Source organism: Haliotis asinina, chromosome 7 (assembly GCF_037392515.1).
Source record: "Haliotis asinina isolate JCU_RB_2024 chromosome 7, JCU_Hal_asi_v2, whole genome shotgun sequence".
Classification (NCBI taxonomy): Eukaryota; Metazoa; Mollusca; class Gastropoda; order Lepetellida; family Haliotidae; genus Haliotis; species Haliotis asinina.
In genome coordinates this window covers 44068402-44087158 of record NC_090286.1, presented here as the reverse complement: position 1 = coordinate 44087158, position 18757 = coordinate 44068402, and the positions used below count along the sequence as shown (strand labels likewise).

Below are 18757 nucleotides of genomic sequence, written 5' to 3'. Positions count from 1 at the left end.
TTATTATTTTTTTTTTTTACCGTTATCTATTTTACTGCAAAACATGTCCATTACAAAGACTAAGCAGACGCCTGATGCCGGTATTATATTCGTGCTAACGTTCAGAGGTTAGAATGCGTTTTCATGTTCGTTTTCCATTTTCATGCCTGAGCATATGTCTTTGTGTAAATTCTCTTATTTACATAAAATTCCGTTATTTGCATGACGTGCACAATATTTCGTCTCGCTTTAGTCGAATAATCCATCTTTTGTACCTTACCGTTGTACATTTCGTCATTGGCTGGCAAGAAGACGTCTGTCAACATCAGGAAGGTCGAAGACAAGTGAGATTGAGCGCTTGTGAAGACATTTGGGAACAACGATGGGTGTGACAAGAGAAAACAGGGATCTGTTCATCTATGAATTTGTTGAAGATGATCTCGAGTATGTAACATCGACGCATAGAGCAAAATTAACATTGCCAACCTAACTGTCAAATTCCTTTCAGTGCGCCAGATTTTCATATGTTTAATGTGAAATATCCCTGGAATAACGTATAACTTTTCAGTTGATTCTTATTAAAGGAGTTGTTAGGGTCTAATATTGTTGATGACAACATGCGATAGTTGTTAAAAGTATTGCACAACAACGTTTCAGGCAGTTTGGAGATGTTACTAAATATAGCCTTGCACGAGGTCAATGTTTTGGATCACAAATGGGTCACGAGTGAAGCAGGTGCTGAACGGTATGACAGCTGCTAGCGACAGGCAGGAGTCATGTTGACGGGGAGACAGAAGATGTTTGTGTTGGTTATTTTTTCTGCATGGTGACATTTGATATTCAGGCTTGATGCAGAAGAGAAATGTCAATGGGATAATTGTCACGATTGTACACAGTGTACTGGTACAATACAAATCTGAATATAGATGACAACTTCTTGATGTTTTTTTCACACAACGTGTCTTGGCTAGTTCTACGTTTGCGTTATTAAAAATAAATCAAGAAGTTGTTATCCATAACAATTGTCTTGTATTACAATTGATTACTGTACCAACTTCTGTATGCCTTTGAAGAATCTCACATTGCACTGGTCAAATCATTGTTCTAATTATCATGTAGGTTCATTCACTGTCTTGGCTGAGGAAAAGCTGATACAAATTTCAATGGTACAGGATTTTCAACAAAACTAATAACAGGAAATAGAAGTCTCCATGGTGTTAAAATTTCTGCTTTTGCTTGACCATTGGTCGAAACCAAATCAAACCAGTGACTTTTATTTTATCACATGTAATCTCCAAGTGTATTCTATCATGATTTGCGGAAAATGTTCAAAATAGTTCAGTAAAACTGTCACATATTTTATATAACAAACTGATTTAGTGTGTATGTTTAGTATGAAATTGATGGATGTAAGAACCTTGACCTCACTTTGTGGGGCTTTAGGTCCTCTGACAATGATAATGTTTATGTTTTTCATAAACTGTTAAATTTGTCACAATCATCCTGTTAGAACATTTGTGACAGAACTTCGAAGTGACAAATTAACAACTGAATGCAAGTGAAAAAATGGATAAACTCTGACACTTTATGCTTAATTTCACCCTCATACAACAGTGGTAATGATTTAAACTTTGAAGTTTCCTCTCATGCAGCAAACATCCACATATTTCTTCATGTATATGTCAGTAAGACTTTCTAAAGAATATATTTGTAATATGTATTTACTAATGTTTTGTATACAATGAACAAACATAGTACATAAGATACAGTGCACACTTTTGTATACATTGAGTCACATAACTTGGTCACATCTTGTTCCAATATATCTGACAGCCAAAATGTGTATGAATACCTAATTACAGCCTTAACAAAGTAACGTTGGTGGTTAGTTTGAGTATGTTATAACCATAGTTGAGTTGATGTCATTCCAGATTAAAACAGTTAATACAGATATATGCTTGTAATCTGCAGGATGTAGAATCATTCCTCTTTTTTACAATTCTGTTGCTGGTTTACCTCTCAAGATTTACAGTTTTTCAGTTCTCTGTAGTAACAGTGACATATATCATCTGTCAGTGACTTTTGTTTCAGATTATTGGAACAACATGCTGATGATGATTCCTCAACAGAGCTGCCCCCACAGAGCAGTAGGAGGAACGCTAATCGAAACCGTACAAGAGGCAGATCCGGACAGATTCTTGATAATCAGTGCTTGACCAGGAGAAGGATGGGGGCTAAACAGGCCAGGAGAACAGAAAATTGTAAGTTTGAAAAAACAGGTTTTTGTACCATTACAACATATGTTACATTGGCATTACACTTTCTAGTAAGTACAGATTTAAAGCCGCACCCTGAGAATCAGGCACCTAATTGCCAGCACACAAAGCCCGGCAGGGTGGTGGCTGAGTGGGTTTGATGGCTGAATTTGTGTGCTGGTGTTTACTCAGATTAGGTGCCTGACCCTTACGATGTGGGTTGAAATCCTGGATGGGACCCAACCCAACAAAAGTCCTTGAATCTGTACTTAACTTAGAAATTTTTGTATTAATTCAATGATTTGCATTTATTGAGGCTAAGTATAAGGATTGTAAAGGGCTGAATCAGCACTGTTCCAGCTATGTCACTGCAGTCTGTTAAATGTCAAATCTGGTGTGTCACTGATATTTGAAATCATGAAATTACAGTGTATGCAGTATGCTGGTAAAGCCGCTTTACATGAAGCTTTAAATGTTCCGTACCAGTTATCAGTGATTTGTTGTGACTTACAGTTCGTCAGCTACTGACTCTGGCGGAGAAGGATGAGCTGGGAGAACTGCAGCTTGACAACATGTTTGAGCCCAGCAGCTCTGCCTTTGAAAAACTCTTCTCAGAAAGGGAGAAGATGAAGGTACATACCAACAATCTTGGCTACCTTGCCTACAAAAGGTGCTATTGTCATTGAATCATGTTGCTGGAAGTACTATGTCATTAGAACTGTAAGACTCTGCAGATTATTTTCATTATTTTGAATATTTTCAGTTGTTATCATTATTAGAAAATCTTAGTTTTATCAAAAAAAAATTCAAAAGAACAATATGAAGGTTATGTATAAGAGAGAATGATTTTGCTTGATAATATTGGCAGTACTTCCTGTTAAAATGAATCCTTCACTGTTTTGGTGTGTAGAAATATTTTCTAAAACTGTTGAGAAGCATGTGAGTGTCACAAGAATCAGTTCGATTCTAAACATTTCAGGTATTTTCTATATAAAATTCAGTTCTGATGGTCAAGTCTCGTTAATCTGACCTCTTTTAATCCAACAATCGGAATTGAATAAATGTGATTTAGTCTCAGTTATTTAGCATGACATCCTCATTAATCTGACAATTTTCTATGCAACGGACAATGTCGGATTAACAAAACTTGACAGCAATTGTTGACATCCGTGTCTTTGAGAGAGCATCATATTCCATTTAGATCTGGAATGATTTTGTGAATCGAAGTGAGGAGGAACAGGAGACAATCCTGCATCCATCGAGGAGCCAGAACAAGAGAACAGAGTCTGCGGATGAGAACCTTGATGACTCGTGGGAGGAGATTCCAGATAAGAGAACTGGTACGTCGTACCACCACAGTAGGTCGGAGACAGTAGCATGGGTACAGATCATTCCTGGTGTCACATATCCTGTTTGGTGCTGGAAACAGATTGAAATTGCCTGTGATCCTGCTGGATGATTAGCCTATGGAAAGTTAGGGACTAAATCAGTAAATGTTAGGATTTGTCCTGCTCTGTGTCTGATTTCGCAGAACGGCTATAAAAATGTCTGGGATGATCTGCTGTCCATTCAGCACAGCAGGTGATACTCTCTTTTGATAATGGTGTGGTCCTTTCACACGTAATTGAAGTTTTTATTCTGAACCTGTGAATGAGAATGTGTTTAACGGTAGAAACTCTCCTGTGTAAGCACAGCCAAATGTTGACAGAATTTCACATTTTTGTAAATTAGAGAAATTTATTTTGCTTACAAGACATTTCTTTAGCAATACTAGTAAAGTTTTCTACAGAAATATAGGAATCGTTATATTACGTTATTCTTGGTGAAGCACACAAAAGGGATAAGTGACAGCATGAGAATCTTTCGACAAGAAGGGTAGAATCTTGTGTCCCATGTTTGCTGTCTCTGTACTGTGGCTCTGGATGAAATCCTCCTGCTATCTTGTGTGTCCATGATGACACTTTCACTAGGCCTGTTGGTGGCTTGCCACTGCTTTGTACAGATCTGGGTATGTGCTTGACTACTCTTGTGTACAGGTATTGCCTAGACTTCTTGTATGATTTTAAAGAGTATGTTTCATGTGCATATGTGTTAAATTGTCGCGATGATGGTGAGTTGTGTCCATTGTGTCAACATGAATATTGTCATTGGTTTTGATATCCTAAGTACAACGTAGTCATCTTGTGATAGTGTTCTATCATGCATTTCAGAGGCTGTATCCATGAAAATCCACCAAATGATACATGTCTTTGTGTGACAAAATATTAGCATAAATGCAGTTCAGTACTGAATTGTTAAATATTGATCCAAAACATACAGGTACATTTTATTCGACATCATACAGATAATCTTTTAACTGTCCCACAGGATTCATATCTTCTAACATCATGAGGAGTGGTTCGTTTAAAAGCACTGGTTCTTCACTCTGGAAGCATTAATTTGATCCCCAGTTTGGATAGAACATTTCTTCTGTCCCATATCGTGATATTGCTAGATATTGCAAAAGCCGAAATTGCTCACTGGTTCGCAGTGCATCACAGCTTCAAAGTGTTTAGTGGTTGCTCCAAATACATTGGGGTAGTGCTTAAAGCATTTGCTCTACAGACTGAAGACCAGGGTTCGATTCCCCACATGGATACAGTGGATGAAGCCTATTTCTGGTGTCCCCCATCATAGTATTACTGGAATATTTCTAAAACTGGTTTAAAACTAAACATAAGCCGGAAGTGTGCTACTCACTATATATTAGGTCATCTCTTGTTTTGCCAGAATAACCGCATTTGAGCTTTTTGTTTTGGAGGTACAGGGGTTACTTTTCACTAGAAAGACCGCTTCCCAGGTTTTACGTTTCCTGACTTTACATGAACATCAACATTCAAATGATACATGAGTGTGTGAAATCAGTTGAAAAATATCGTGCAAGATTAAGCACAAAGTACCAATGTTTTCCCAAGTGAGATTTGAACAGCAAGTGTCAAATTCGTAGCCAGACGCTCTAACGCATGGCCACCTGGCCAGTGAAGGTGTTGGGGTTAAATTATCTACTTACAGTTACTGTCATTATATTGATTTTACACACTTCAGTTATTGTTATGTAGCTTCATTAAATCTACATTATAATTATCAATCATTGACGGTATGTATGATAGAGAAAACATTTCTCCTCGGTTTTGGTAGACAATGTAAAACCATCGAGGAAGGGATTTCCCAACCCCAATGGTTTTACTTTGTCTACCAAAACTGAGGAGGAGCGTTTTCTCCTTTACTCATTCACTCACTCCTAGTACACCAATGAAGCAGCATTTAGTGGTTGATGTGCATTAAGTCCACGACGTGCCCGAGCTGTGAAGGTTTGTTTCCCTTTCAGCTCACCCAGCCTTCACTGCTGAGGAATGTTACAGGAAGGTGGACAGGAAGTTGAAGGATTTACTCAAGAGGAGACAACTACCAATGGTAATCTTTACAACCATGATATCAATGTTACTTCCCTGTCCCAATTCTTTTGTGTATTTTCTCCACTGTTCAGACCCTTTCAGACACATTTGTAGATTTCTTTGGCAAACATCACAGTTTGAATGTCACTCAGTATGTTTTTATTACTTTTTGACATCTTTTCACAGAATTTTTTCCACCTAGATAATCTTCTCACTCATGTAGTCACAATTTTGTACGCATGTGTTCAGAAGGATGGTTGAAACATGTTCTAAATGATAGTTTCACAGGGATTTTAATTGGTGTTTTCTGTGCAGGGTATCCTGGAGAATTTGGAGGAGGAAATAGTCTCATTTTTCAAGGAGTGGCCAAGCTCCGTGTTCGTGTCCAAGCTAGCATCCAGTTATGAAAGGATGATGGTCCATGCTTTATGTCAGTTTCTTGACCTGCGATCTCAAAGTAAGAACAAGCTTAATTCTTCCTGCTTTGATCCAGTTCAGGGAAAACGTCCAAACTGGTTTATGACTATCATGCATCCAAAATTGCTTAATAGTTCTGAGCTATCAGGCCCTAGAAAGAACTATTGGCCAAGAATCAACTGTAGCTCACTGCAAGCAATAGCATATTTTTACATTTTGAAAGAATTGTTTTGATAATAACATATGTAACTGTTTTTCCTAATATTCAACTTTGCGTTGTTTGCAGGCTACGATGAGGATGGTGAAAGGAGAACACAAGTCGAAAACAAGCACAACACATTCCTCCCTCCATCCCCTCTACTCAGCCAGTATTTACAGAAACACCGTACAACTTAAAGCTGCAGACACATGCTGCACCAGGGCCGTGCTTGGTAATCTTAGGCCCCAAACAAGGATAGAGGCTTCTGGCTCAGCTGAAATCTGCCCATGACTCGCTTATTTCTTTATTTTTGTCACCGTTTTACCTCAGTTATTGATACCTGGTTTGACCATATATGCTGGAGATTGGATTTGTTTGAAGTAGGGATTTTGGGGGTACTTCTTGAAACGCATGAATGTTTATGTTGAGGTGTTGGTGCCCATTTGCAGCAAATATCTGTGCAAAATATCATCATTTTGACACATTGACATTTACCACTTCCATTGGGTCAACTGAAATAAATTGGTTCAAGCGGTTGCCCAGACAAGATTAGTTCTCCACAAAAGTGTAATGCATGAAGCCTACTGGTGCCCACAGCCGTCAAAAAGCTGGAATGTTCATTAAAGCAGTGTAAAATTAGACACTGTGAGGTCCCTCAGCATAAAGATCTGATGCCAAATATTTCCTTTGTTGGATTTTGATCAACTAAATTCAACTTTAGCAACAGTAAAAACAAAATGTAACTGTCTCTGTGCTAATGGCTTTTCATACAGTCGTATAACAACTCCTTCCAATAATTTTACCGGTTCTGATTAAGTGCAATGTCCCATCCAGAGAATTTCCAAGTAATATGTTTGATTGTTCTGGGCGTGGGTATGAACACAGTTATAAAAAGCATATCTATATGTTTTAACCCATCAAATGTAGGTTTCACAACATAGAATGGGATTATTCTGAATGTGGAACCAAAGTCTATGTGATGGCTGCTTGGAAATGGTGCCATATGTCTAGTATCCCAAAATGCTTTGCAGGGACATGCTCAGCATCCATTAATAAGAGTTTCCTTGTCAAATGCACCGATGGCTACCTGTAGTTACCAGAATGTATGAAATAGACATGAATTCCTCTCAAATTACAAGTATTATTCACTGATGGAAAAAGTGTGGGATCACATGAAAGGACAAGTGCCTTTTTATGTTTTTTCCAAGGTGACTTAACAAGTTTGTGAAGGAAGCTGGAAAGAGATAAGAAAACATGTAAACTTTATGTGATCCCTTATTTTTCCCCTCAGTATATTTCATGAATTCTTTCAATTGACTTGCGAACAAATGTGTTAAAACAAAAAAATCATTTTAAGTTTGATGTATCGGAGGCCGATATATGGGCTCTTGTACATGGAAGTAAACTTTTTGCTCTGTTTTATCTACCTCCTGTGGAGGATAGTGCTCCTAATTTATCATCAGTCATGTTTCCAAATGTCGTGACAGTAGGTGCCATCAGACTGTTTCTCTAATATATTTTCCTTTGTTAATGATACCATCTGTTAATGTTTACTTTGTAAATATTGCTTTGTTAGTCTGAACCGTTTGTATATAGAGATGTTGTTTTGTTGTACTCTGGAAATCAAAGTCTGAAGTTTTAAATGATTTGTAATATTTTCTATATGATTTTTGATAAATTCAATATACCGAACCTGATTAAGTAAATGTTCTTAGTTAATGACTCCGTAAAAATATTGTTACCTTACACAGTATGTGTCTGTCAGTTGTATGATGAGAGTAATGAGAGATTGATAATTGATAGGAGTAGAGATTGTATTTGTTTGTCCTCATTGTTCTAATGTTATTTATTAAGCATCCCAATGTAAATAGGACTACTTATATCCTTTGCAATTACTTCACTGATACAGCAGCACTTGGTGTAAAAACTATGTCATGCTTGGATGTCTTTAAAGATCAATCATTCATGTCTCCTTTATTACGCATTATATTTTTGTGTCTGGGATCATGGTTATTCTCAAGGTCATAGCTTCAAGGCTTTAGATGATGCGTGAGTGAGTTTAGTTTTCGCCTCACTCAGCAGTATTCCAGCTATATGGTTGTGGTCTGTAATTAATCGATCACAGTCCAGTGGTCAGCAGCATGACCGTTGATCAGCACAATTGGGAACCGATGATGTGTCAACCAGAAAGGATTTACAATTGGTGTATTTAACTTTGATGCCTTGTGTGCTGATATATCCCTTTTAACTGTAATACCTGTTTGAAGGAGTTTGACTTGTGGTTCTAACTGCAACAGAAAATGTGATTGGCCATAACAGAGGGGCGAGGTAATTACTGGGACAGTAAAAATTACTTGATCATTTAGGTAGCTAAAGGCATGGGTCATACTATTGCTTTGGGTATTCATTTTCCCAAAGGAGAAAGGTATATAATTAAACCCAAAGTACTAGAGTCATAGCATCAAGGTATAGTGACTATGGTTCAGATGACTATTGACAGTGACGAGATAAGCTAAAAACTGGTTCATAAAGTCAAAAACTGATCACAAGCAGCTTTCTGATGGGAAACTTTGGGTAATCAGATGAAGGAGACTGGGGGGATGGGGATGCAATTATCTTTTTAGTTTTTAAAATAACATCTCAAACATGAGAACACTTGGATTCTGTTATCCCACAAACATACTTATAATTGACAGCTTGCATGTTTTTAGATGTATGTTTTCAAGTCAAAGTCATGTGTTTCACTGTCAGAAGGGGTAAGGTATCAACAATTTCTGATGTCATGTTATTCTGTATAGTTGTCAGTTGATGTTTGTTATGTAGCATTGTTCATAGTGCTAAATGACTATTTTGTACTCATCTTGTACTATCTCTATTTTTATGAAATTATATTTGTGCATGTTCATGACTGTAGTACAACAAATCTTATCTAACCTTACTTTGCCTTTACATACGTTGCTGATACATGCGAAGGAAAAACTATGCCATGCTCCTACAAGGGGAATAACTCTTGCACCACTAGTTCCTTTACTCCAAAGCCATACAAAGAGCATTGTTGTTGCTTGGGCTCAACATCACAACCGTCATTTAAGTTTACAGAGCAGCTGGTTGGTCTTCAGCAGAAGGGTCTCGGTTGGAGTGTATGTTTGTTTTACATTATCTACTGAACATGTTATTTTACCATACACTGGTTGTCTATTAAATATAACTGTACTGTATTCACTGTGATGTTGTGCATGGCGTTGATAGTGGATATGGCTCTGTGAGAATACTTGTTGAATGGTGTGTTAGGGAACAGAAGGTCCAGTGTTGTCATACATGGTGGCCTTATGCAGCATCAGTATCTAGGTGTCAATCGCCAGCGGCTGGAGTGATGGTATGAATCCAGCTAGGGTTCATGCAAGTAGCAAAGGTACTATAAGCACCCATGACCCCTTGTATAGTGATCTGCCTTCAGTGGCTTGCAATGTCTAGCCTGTTTTAATTGCATTGTGCTAATTTGAAATCCAGTTTTAGAGATACATACTAGGCTTATATTTTCGTGTCTGATATTTAGGTCGGTTATACTGCTCTTTGCTGACAGTCGTTTAGTGATTAGCATGTATTTCTGATGAAGTTAAAAGTTTGTTTTGGTCACGATATGTCAGAAATACTGCCAATGTGACTTTAAATTTTAACTGGCAAACTCGCTTTCTCATTACTTTAATGCTTGGCTTCTCACCACTGTACTTCTGCTTTATGTGATTCAAGAAACTTAAGATATGTTGGCATATTGTATTGGGTAGGTTCCAAAAGATATGTTGACATATTGTATTGTGTAGGTTCCAATTACTTACCTAGACCTGCCTATTTCATGTTCCTGCCACATTAGACCATGCTACAATTGGTTGGGAACCAGCTCAGTGTTTATCTCATAGGTTTTTAAGCACCTTGTCCTTGATTTCAAGTGGTGAACAATTCATTCCTGCATAACTTCAGGCTTTTTAACAAGTAATCGGACCTTTGTTATGGTCAGACTAAACAACATTAGACTAAAGATTTCCGTTTCGATTTCGATTAAGCTGGAATATCCACTGGGCATCTCCATTTGAATGAGTTGGCAAGATGTATAGAGTGGGTGAGTGAGTTTAGTTTTACGCCTCACTCAGCAATATCGCCGCCATATGGCGGCGGTCTGTAAATAATTGAGTCTGGACCAGACAATCCAGTGATCAACAGCATGAACATCGATCTGCGCAACTGGCAGTCGATAGATTGTATGGAACGGACATTAGAAGAGAAGTGCAGTGTTGAAATGGATCATATAAATGTTCGGACATAAATTGATAATGTAACATGGCAATATTCTGCTAGAAAATGAAACGCGTTAGGAGACGGTAGTGTTTCTCGTAGTGGCGTATGTGAAGAAAAGATTTAATTACGAAAAACTGATCATGCACCATTACAAAATTAGTCCGCCTCGAACAAGAAAACCACTTAGATGTGTTTCCTACCCCGATAAAGTGCGTTGATGCTCATGTTATTGACCACTGAGTGAATTATAAACGAGCTGTTCTGTGACACGGTTATGGCATAAATTGACATTACTCTGTTGGTCATCGCGGGGTTCAAATCGCTACCAACCTTTTAACTCGGTTGCCTTCGAGATTTGGTTCTAATAGTACTTTTCGAAGGAGTGATTCTGTGGATGTAATGGTCAGGCTCGTGTCCTTCGAGTTGGCATGACAACGGAGCCCGACCCCAGACTCGGTCGCACACACACATCGACGTCATGTGGCGGTAATTATTGCTGAATGTAGTGTTAAACATGAAACAAAAATACACAGACCTGATACAAAATGACAGTAAAATATCAAAGGCACTTACGTTTACTAATCTACATCACTCGTTTAAAGTGCATAACACTGTTGAAATAAATACATTAATATAAGCGGACACGAAGCCCACATAGTAAGCAGTGATGCATTTACAGATCGGCTTTAAGTATGGTCCCGACACTTATGTGTACAGGCATATACACTGATCTCGACTTCTGAACTACGTGGTGCTAAAGCCACAGTCAGCCACCTTCGATATATCCAGTATATATGAAAGGCATATGCAGTTGTGGCAATTACCTGTCAAAGTAAAGGCTCAAAGTAAAACTATGGTTGTTAAACGGTCATGCGCAACTGAAATGCGGATATAATACCCTGGATAATCGAAGACGAAGTGACGTCATCACATGTAGTGATACAAACATAGCATATGTCCGAGGTTTTGAAATCTGTTTCAATCGATATTGTACGAGACGTACAGCTGATGAAAAATCTATGTGAGAAACTATATCTCTACGTGTCAGATTATTAACGCCTTGGCGTTTCTACACGATGCATCTTGGAGCCGGTAAGGATGAGTAATGTTCAGTACGGCTCTTCCCAAAACAAGAAAATGGCAAATATCCTCGAAACTGGCATATCGTATTCATAACATGTTATCACCATTCGGGACACTTCTATTGAAAAAAAATGCCAATATCAGTTGCTTGACGAGATCAGGGAACACATTTAGTTTGGTCAACGCATTTTGAGGCTGTTGTTACGAGCCATTTGTTTGGCAGCTTGCAGTCAAGGGGATGTCAGATGATGCAAAGAGCTCTCAGAAATAGCTTAGTTTCCACTTTGAGCTACCGGAAGTACACGGCACCAAGTGTAACAAATTGTCCGGAACGTTTCCAGCTCAGTGGGAATTATGTTTAGTATTCAGAGCAGCGAAGTTTATGAAAGCTTTGTGGAGGTCCAGAACGTCGAGGTGGCACTTTCTTGTGATTCCACCATTCCTCAACATGACTTGCCGCGTTTTCTATTAAATTCCACCTCCCCATTCCGTACTATCGGAATCCCGTGAGATGTGCGCATGCGCTGAAACAACAGCAGTTCGTGTGAGTTGCTTCATCAGTCGACAGCCTCCATATAAGTTCCAAGAAGTTTTATTTACATAGTTAATAGACAGGATAAATCATCGATCAGAAATCGCCAGACACTTTCTGGTTGTGTCAGGAACAGTTGGGAATTTTGGACTGACCGTCTTGTGAGTGTGTGGCTAGAACACTCAGGTTTTGTCTCAGAGACCGATACGGCCACGGGTCGTGGTCTGCCAAAATGGCGCAGCCAGAGGGGCAAGGGGCCAAGGGCCAGCGTGCACCCGATTCTGACAATTTCTTTGAATTTGTGGAAAACCTCACGGAGGTTACCACCATTCCTTTGGAGAGTACGTCCACGGGAGGAAAGTCAAACTCTATGCAAGGTTTCCGGAGTGAAACTGAGGGGGTCAAGAGGAAAGCCGCATCTCATAGAGAACTTGACCCCGCGGGGGAGAAACAGTCCCCCCTTGATGCCATTTTGCGCTCGCTACTTGCAAGCCAGCAGGCCCAGTCACACACCATGGCTCAGATCAGCACAGCGTTGGCTAAAATTAGCAACAGCGCGGAGAAGGCCGAACAAGACCGAGAATCGGCGAGTGGCGGTCAAAACAAAAACAAACATGGCGGCGCCCAGGAAATGGAGGAGGGTGAAACGTCCGACGAGGATGAAATGGACATGTTGATACACAGGTGCCTTGATCAAGGGGAGGAGACGCAGACCGATGATGAGACCGACGATTTTAATAGTCTCATGAAAGACATGACGGAGTTTTTCGGGGAAGAAGATAAAACAGGGCCTGTGATTAACAGCGACTTAGCTAGGTCTATCAATGATGGGCTCACTAAAACCCCGAACTTGGAAAAACTCAAAGCCATTATGGAAGCTTACAAACGCCCTAAAAACCTGGAATACTTGATGTCACCCCGCGTTAATGCCGTGATTTGGCATGAGGCGAGAGCTATGACCAGGTCCAAAGACATTAACCTGCAACGGATTCAAAATCTGCTGGACAAGGCCACTACTCCGGTCATTCAAATGATGGACTCCCTTATGTCGGCAGTTGTTCACAAGAAGGACATTAACCCTAAAGAACTCCTGGGGAAAACCAAGGATGCTGTTAGAATGTTGGTGGGCCTACATAGTGATATCAACAACACAAGGCGAGAGAATTTTAAGCCAGACCTTCGTGGGCCTTATAAACGGTTGTGCTCAGTGGATACAGTGGCAACTACAAACTTGTTTGGAGATGACCTCCCAAAGAACATAAAGGACATAACAGAGTGCAAAGAACTGAGTAACAAATTACATAGCTCTGAGAAGCAAAATAGGAGTTTTACTGCTCCATCACCCTCTCCACGTGGACATGGCGGAGCCCACCATGGAAACAGATTCAGGCCTTATGACTCACCTTATAGAGGACATAAGAAAGGTGGTTTTACTAAAGGTAAAGGTCAGTCCTCTCACTCAGGCACATATGGACCTACAGGCCGGCACAACCAAGGACCTTTTTTAGGCAAGCGACCGACAGGGTCACCATGGAAAAAAGGGGACCAGCGGAAACAGTAGAACAGTCCTGTAACCAGGGTGATGTGGAAACCGCTCAGGTGAGCTGGCTACTTGACGGTATTGGCAATACACCCCAAAATTTTATGGCAGGGAAAGTTGGCTTGTGTCATGACAATTGGAGGGTGGTCACGTCAGACACGTGGACACTAAAATGCATTCAGGGAGCGCGAATAGAGTTTAAGCATCAAATATACCAGCCCGTCATACCTACACCCTTTAGGATACACAGTGACGAGTGGGAGCGGGTAGACAACGAAATCTCCCGTTTGCTTCGCATTAGTGTGATTGAAAAATGTACCCATGTTCCAGGGGAATATATATCTAACATTTTCTGCAGGGAGAAAAAAGACAGTTCACTAAGAATAATTCTGAACTTAAAAAGCTTAAACAAAGAGGTTGACTCATCACATTTCAAAATGGACACTTTCAAAACAGCGATCTATCTGGTACAAAGAGACTGTTACTTTGCATCAGTAGATTTGAAAGATGCATATTACTCTGTTCCGATACATGCTCAAGATAGAAAATTTCTAAGGTTTTACTGGAACAATGAGCTATATGAATTCACTTGTTTACCAAATGGATTAGCATCTGCTCCAAGACTTTTCACTAAAGTTATGAAACCTGTCTTTTCAAGCCTAAGGAAACAGGGATTTGATAACACTGCCTACATTGATGACTCCCTGTTGGTAGGGGAGACGGAAGAGTTTTGCATGGAGAATGTGAAATGTACAGTGAACACTTTAGACACATTAGGATTTACAGTTCACCCTGAAAAATCGGTGCTAAGGCCTACAAAATCCATTACATACCTGGGGTTTGTAATTGACAGTGAAACCATGACTGTAAATTTAACACAAGAAAGAGTAAAGAAAATTCAAAAAGTGTGTCGTGACCTACTGAAGTCCAACATGACTAAAACTACCTCAATCAGGACTCTTGCTGCAGCAATCGGACAACTAAATGCTAGTGGACATGGGATGATGTTTGCACCCTTGTACTATAAACATTTGGAAATAGTTAAGAACAAGGCTCTCAAAAGGGAAAAAGGGAACTATGATGGGAAAGTTTTGCTTGATCATACTTGTATCCATGATTTAAAATGGTGGATTGACAATGTGGGGAAAAGGCCACAGTTTCTTGACCAACGTCAGCCAGATGTACTGGTAACCTCAGATGCCTCTAAGACAGGTTGGGGCGGAGTTATGAATGGAGTTAGTGCACAGGGACTCTGGTCTAGTGAGGAAAGTGAAATGCATATAAACTCCTTAGAGCTGTATGCAGCCTGGTTAGTGCTAAAATCACTCTGCGCAGATGGCAGTCACCTTCACATAAGAATAATGATAGACAATACCACTGCAGTTGCCTACATTAATCACATGGGTGGTACAAAAATAGGATGCAATAGCATAACAAGGAAAATTTGGCAGTGGTGCATCGAACGAGACATTTGGATCTCAGCAGCTTACTTGCCAGGGACACAAAACACAGAAGCAGACTGGCACTCTAGGAATATGTGTGATGATAAGGAATGGCAATTAGATTGCAGCGTTTTCCAAACCTTAACATCCATCTATGGTACCCCATCTAGAGACTTGTTCGCCTCACGGCTGAACACACAATTGGATAGATATGTGTCCTGGCACCCTGATCCTTGTGCAGAAGCAGTGGATGCCTTTTCTGTTTTTTGGGGAAATTCTTATGACTATATTTTCTGTCCTTTTAGTGTGATCGGACCAGTCTTGCAGAAGATACACAGAGAAGCGGCCGACGTGTTAATGGTGGTTCCCATATGGACAACCCAGCCATGGTTCACCAAGCTGCTGCAATTGTTAGTAGATTGTCCAAGGCTGCTGCCAAGATCACCAAACCTACTGACACTGAAAAACCGACCACAAGCTTTACACCCGCTTCACCAGAAATTGCGACTGGCAGCTGTAAAATTATCAGGGGATCTATTCAAACGGAGGGATTTTCAACAGCAGTTGAGGACATCATACTGCACTCATGGAGAGAAACCACGCACAAACAATATGGGACATATCTCTCAAAGTGGAGGTTGTTTTGCAACAAATGGAGTATCAATCCCTTTTCACCCACTTTGAGGCAAGGTTTAGACTTCCTAGCTCAGCTGTTTAAGTTAGGTCTCAGTTACTCGGCAATTAACACCGCCAGATCAGCCCTGTCTGCTATTGTGAAGACGCCAGAACTGACCCATCCACACTTTGGACAGCACCCTACAGTCACAAGATTTATGAAAGGTGTCTTTAATTTGAGGCCCTCCTTGCCTCGTTATAATGTGACATGGGACGCAAGCACAGTGATAAAATATCTAAAAGGTGTTAATGAAGATGAATCCTTGCTGTTGCTATCAATGAAGTTAGCAACTTTGATACTACTGCTGTCAGGTCAGAGAATTCAGTCTCTCCATTTGATTGACAACAGGAATGTAGATATTTCTAACGGACAAGTCAAGATCAGATTTGGTGACCTGTTAAAACAGACACGACCAGGATACCAACAAAAAGAACTAACTTTTCAGAGATACCCAGACAAAGCACTGTGTGTAGTGTCTTTGCTAACCCAATACTGTGAACACACCAAGGATCTGAGAGGAGAAGAGACAGCTTTATTCATAGCCACACAGAAACCACACAGAAGGGTCTCCAAGGACACCATTACTAGATGGGTGAAGACTATGCTAAAGAATGCTGGCATCAATATGAAAATATTTAAGCCTCATAGCATAAGGGCAGCCTCCACTAGCAAGGCCTGTAACCTTAAAGTACCTTTAAAAACAATACTGAATACAGCAGGCTGGAGCAAGGACTGTGTGTTTGGACGTTTCTACAACAAACCAGTAGAAAATGACAGTGTTTTCAGTGATGCTATTCTATCACCTGAAAATTTGAGTAGTTCTTAGCAATACATTTGCTCTGGAAGAGCTTGATCCTGTTTCGCCGACCTAGTTAATGTGTAGAGGTTTTAGGCATAGTGACATAAAATTTTCGCAATAATGTTTCATTGTACTTTTGGAATACATATTGAAAGAGAACGAGTATTGTGTGTGTTCTTTAACATGTGGTTGAGGGGAAAACACTTTTCTGGAAATATGCCTCCTACTCTAAAATCTCACGGGATTCCGATAGTACGGAATGGGGAGGTGGAATTTAAATATTAAACGAGACTTACCTGTAAGGTGAAGTTTGATATTAATTCCACCGACCCATGAAGTACTGAGGGATTACGTGCCCTCCACTCCCACCCTTGCTAGCCAGGAACCATATTTCTACGCTAAAGACTGATGTTTCAGCGCATGCGCACATCTCACGTAATCCCTCAGTACTTCATGGGTCGGTGGAATTAATATCAAACTTCACCTTACAGGTAAGTCTCGTTTAATATTTAAATCATCACCGACATCCACGTATTAGTTATATCATGTCCTTGGCATTTGACGCCTCCGGGTGACATCATCATGGTAGCGGACCACGTCATGTGGTCATAATTCACAGTTAAGGTTCAATATTCTGACAGGGGATGAAGTGATTTATGATATTTTCAATCATATCTAACATGCTCAGTTGTTGTTCGTCTTTCAGCAACACGTGTCCTTTGTTGTTCACATTTTCAAATCCGAGTGGAAACTTCTATTAACACTGACAAAAACATAAAGTTTGTTTCTCATATTTTCCGTTTCCCATGATAATTCTGTAACGTAGAACTGTCACTTTTAAAGAGAGATCGTGTGCTCTAAAGGAGATCTTCGATTGTGATGTTCCTCAGCTCTATAAACGTGCAGACTCCTGCTGCAGTGCCAACAAGAGTGGACACAATAGCAAAAGCAAATGACCAAGAAATGGACAGTGATTCGAGATTGTGGCTAAAATGGCGGAGCTCTACTTTCCGGAAGTACTCTCCGACCTTGACCCCGTAGACGATCATTGTCATGATCTGGAGGCACACTGCAATAGAAGAAAATATGATCATGACTAGCCCGTTTTCATTTCATGGAAATACAAGAATCATAAGAAGAATTGCTTCTGTCATGTCTGCTGTTAAATGTCTTATTGCATCCGGCTACGATCTGTGGCAACATTGTGTTATAGCAGTCACTCTGTAGTATAAACAGAGAAAGGATTATTCCACCGACTGCTTTATATCAACAGTTCGTAAAGGATAACAATTATAGCATTCACATTATCAACCATTTGCCATGAAGTTCCCCCATGGGGTCACATGACCCTTAACATCACACAGACTTTGGTCATATGTCACATCATACATCAATATCACGGTGGTCGAACCCACAAAGGGTCTTCCGCGTTGGGAATTAAACCCGGGGTACCGAATGGCGAGGGATGGATTTGTCCACAACGCTATCCAACCGTTCCTCTTTGTGATGGATGCTGCCATATAGCTTAAATATAGTTCAGTGCCACGTTAAACGATAGCCAAACCACCCCCAAACTTTCTGATGGTACAGCACAGGTGTTATTTGAAATGGTATTAACCGAACCACTGAAAACTACATCCTGGCTCTTTTTTCTTGGATGTTAATACTGAAGGTGACAAAAGGTGTCGAGAAAAGAAAGTGCATTCCTGAAAATAAAGGTAATTACAGATATTATCTAAACGTTACTTGTTGTGTTTAGTCAATTACAGGCTGCTTGCTTAAGGTGCTGAACACAGCTATCATCTCCATATTACATACACCATGATCACTACGTGTTTATTTCCTGTTTAGCCGCTATCAAATGCGGGTCTTCACTCATATTAAATTTTCACTTTCCGTTTGTTCATTGGAGTAAATGATATAAGCAGACTAACGCTTAATCTCTGAATATATAATTTTGATAGCAACAAACAAAGTTAACCTATTTATACCGAAAAGGAGCCCATGACAGACCAGACCCTGAACCCGGGGAAATCTAGACTGTCATCATTTAGTGCCTTAGCACAGCAGGGAGGGCTAAGCTGTAGGAAAACAAATGTTTCGGGGAC

General features: G+C 40.0%; 4 protein-coding genes across 4 annotated transcripts in view; 3 read left to right on the top strand and 1 right to left on the bottom strand.

The window, feature by feature from the left end:
- Positions 1 to 252: 252 nt before the first annotated feature.
- On the top strand, positions 253 to 9502 carry LOC137290912 (R3H domain-containing protein 4-like). Its single transcript, XM_067822114.1, has 7 exons — positions 253 to 423; positions 2071 to 2240; positions 2748 to 2866; positions 3436 to 3574; positions 5602 to 5687; positions 5984 to 6125; positions 6372 to 9502. Exons 1-7 carry the CDS (start codon positions 362 to 364, stop codon positions 6479 to 6481), a joined length of 828 nt encoding a protein of 275 aa, XP_067678215.1. The 5' UTR covers positions 253 to 361; the 3' UTR covers positions 6482 to 9502.
- A 1636-nt stretch (positions 9503 to 11138) lies between these two features.
- LOC137291116 (uncharacterized) overlaps positions 11139 to 18757 on the bottom strand; it is a 33188-nt gene continuing 25569 nt past the window's right edge. Inside the window, exons 4-5 of the mRNA XM_067822397.1 lie at positions 17171 to 17718; positions 11139 to 12139 (exon numbers count right to left, since the gene is read on the bottom strand). Of these exons, the coding sequence (XP_067678498.1) occupies positions 17507 to 17718 (212 nt within the window). The 3' untranslated portion in view covers positions 11139 to 12139; positions 17171 to 17506. The remainder of the gene's footprint in view (positions 12140 to 17170; positions 17719 to 18757) is intronic.
- Positions 12370 to 16283, top strand: LOC137291114 (uncharacterized). Its single transcript, XM_067822394.1, has 2 exons — positions 12370 to 13791; positions 15480 to 16283. The coding sequence occupies exon 1, from the start codon at positions 12425 to 12427 to the stop codon at positions 13751 to 13753; it is 1329 nt and encodes a 442-aa protein (XP_067678495.1). The 5' UTR covers positions 12370 to 12424; the 3' UTR covers positions 13754 to 13791; positions 15480 to 16283.
- Positions 15464 to 16808, top strand: LOC137291115 (uncharacterized). The gene has a single exon (XM_067822396.1). It carries the CDS (start codon positions 15546 to 15548, stop codon positions 16674 to 16676), a length of 1131 nt encoding a protein of 376 aa, XP_067678497.1. The 5' UTR covers positions 15464 to 15545; the 3' UTR covers positions 16677 to 16808.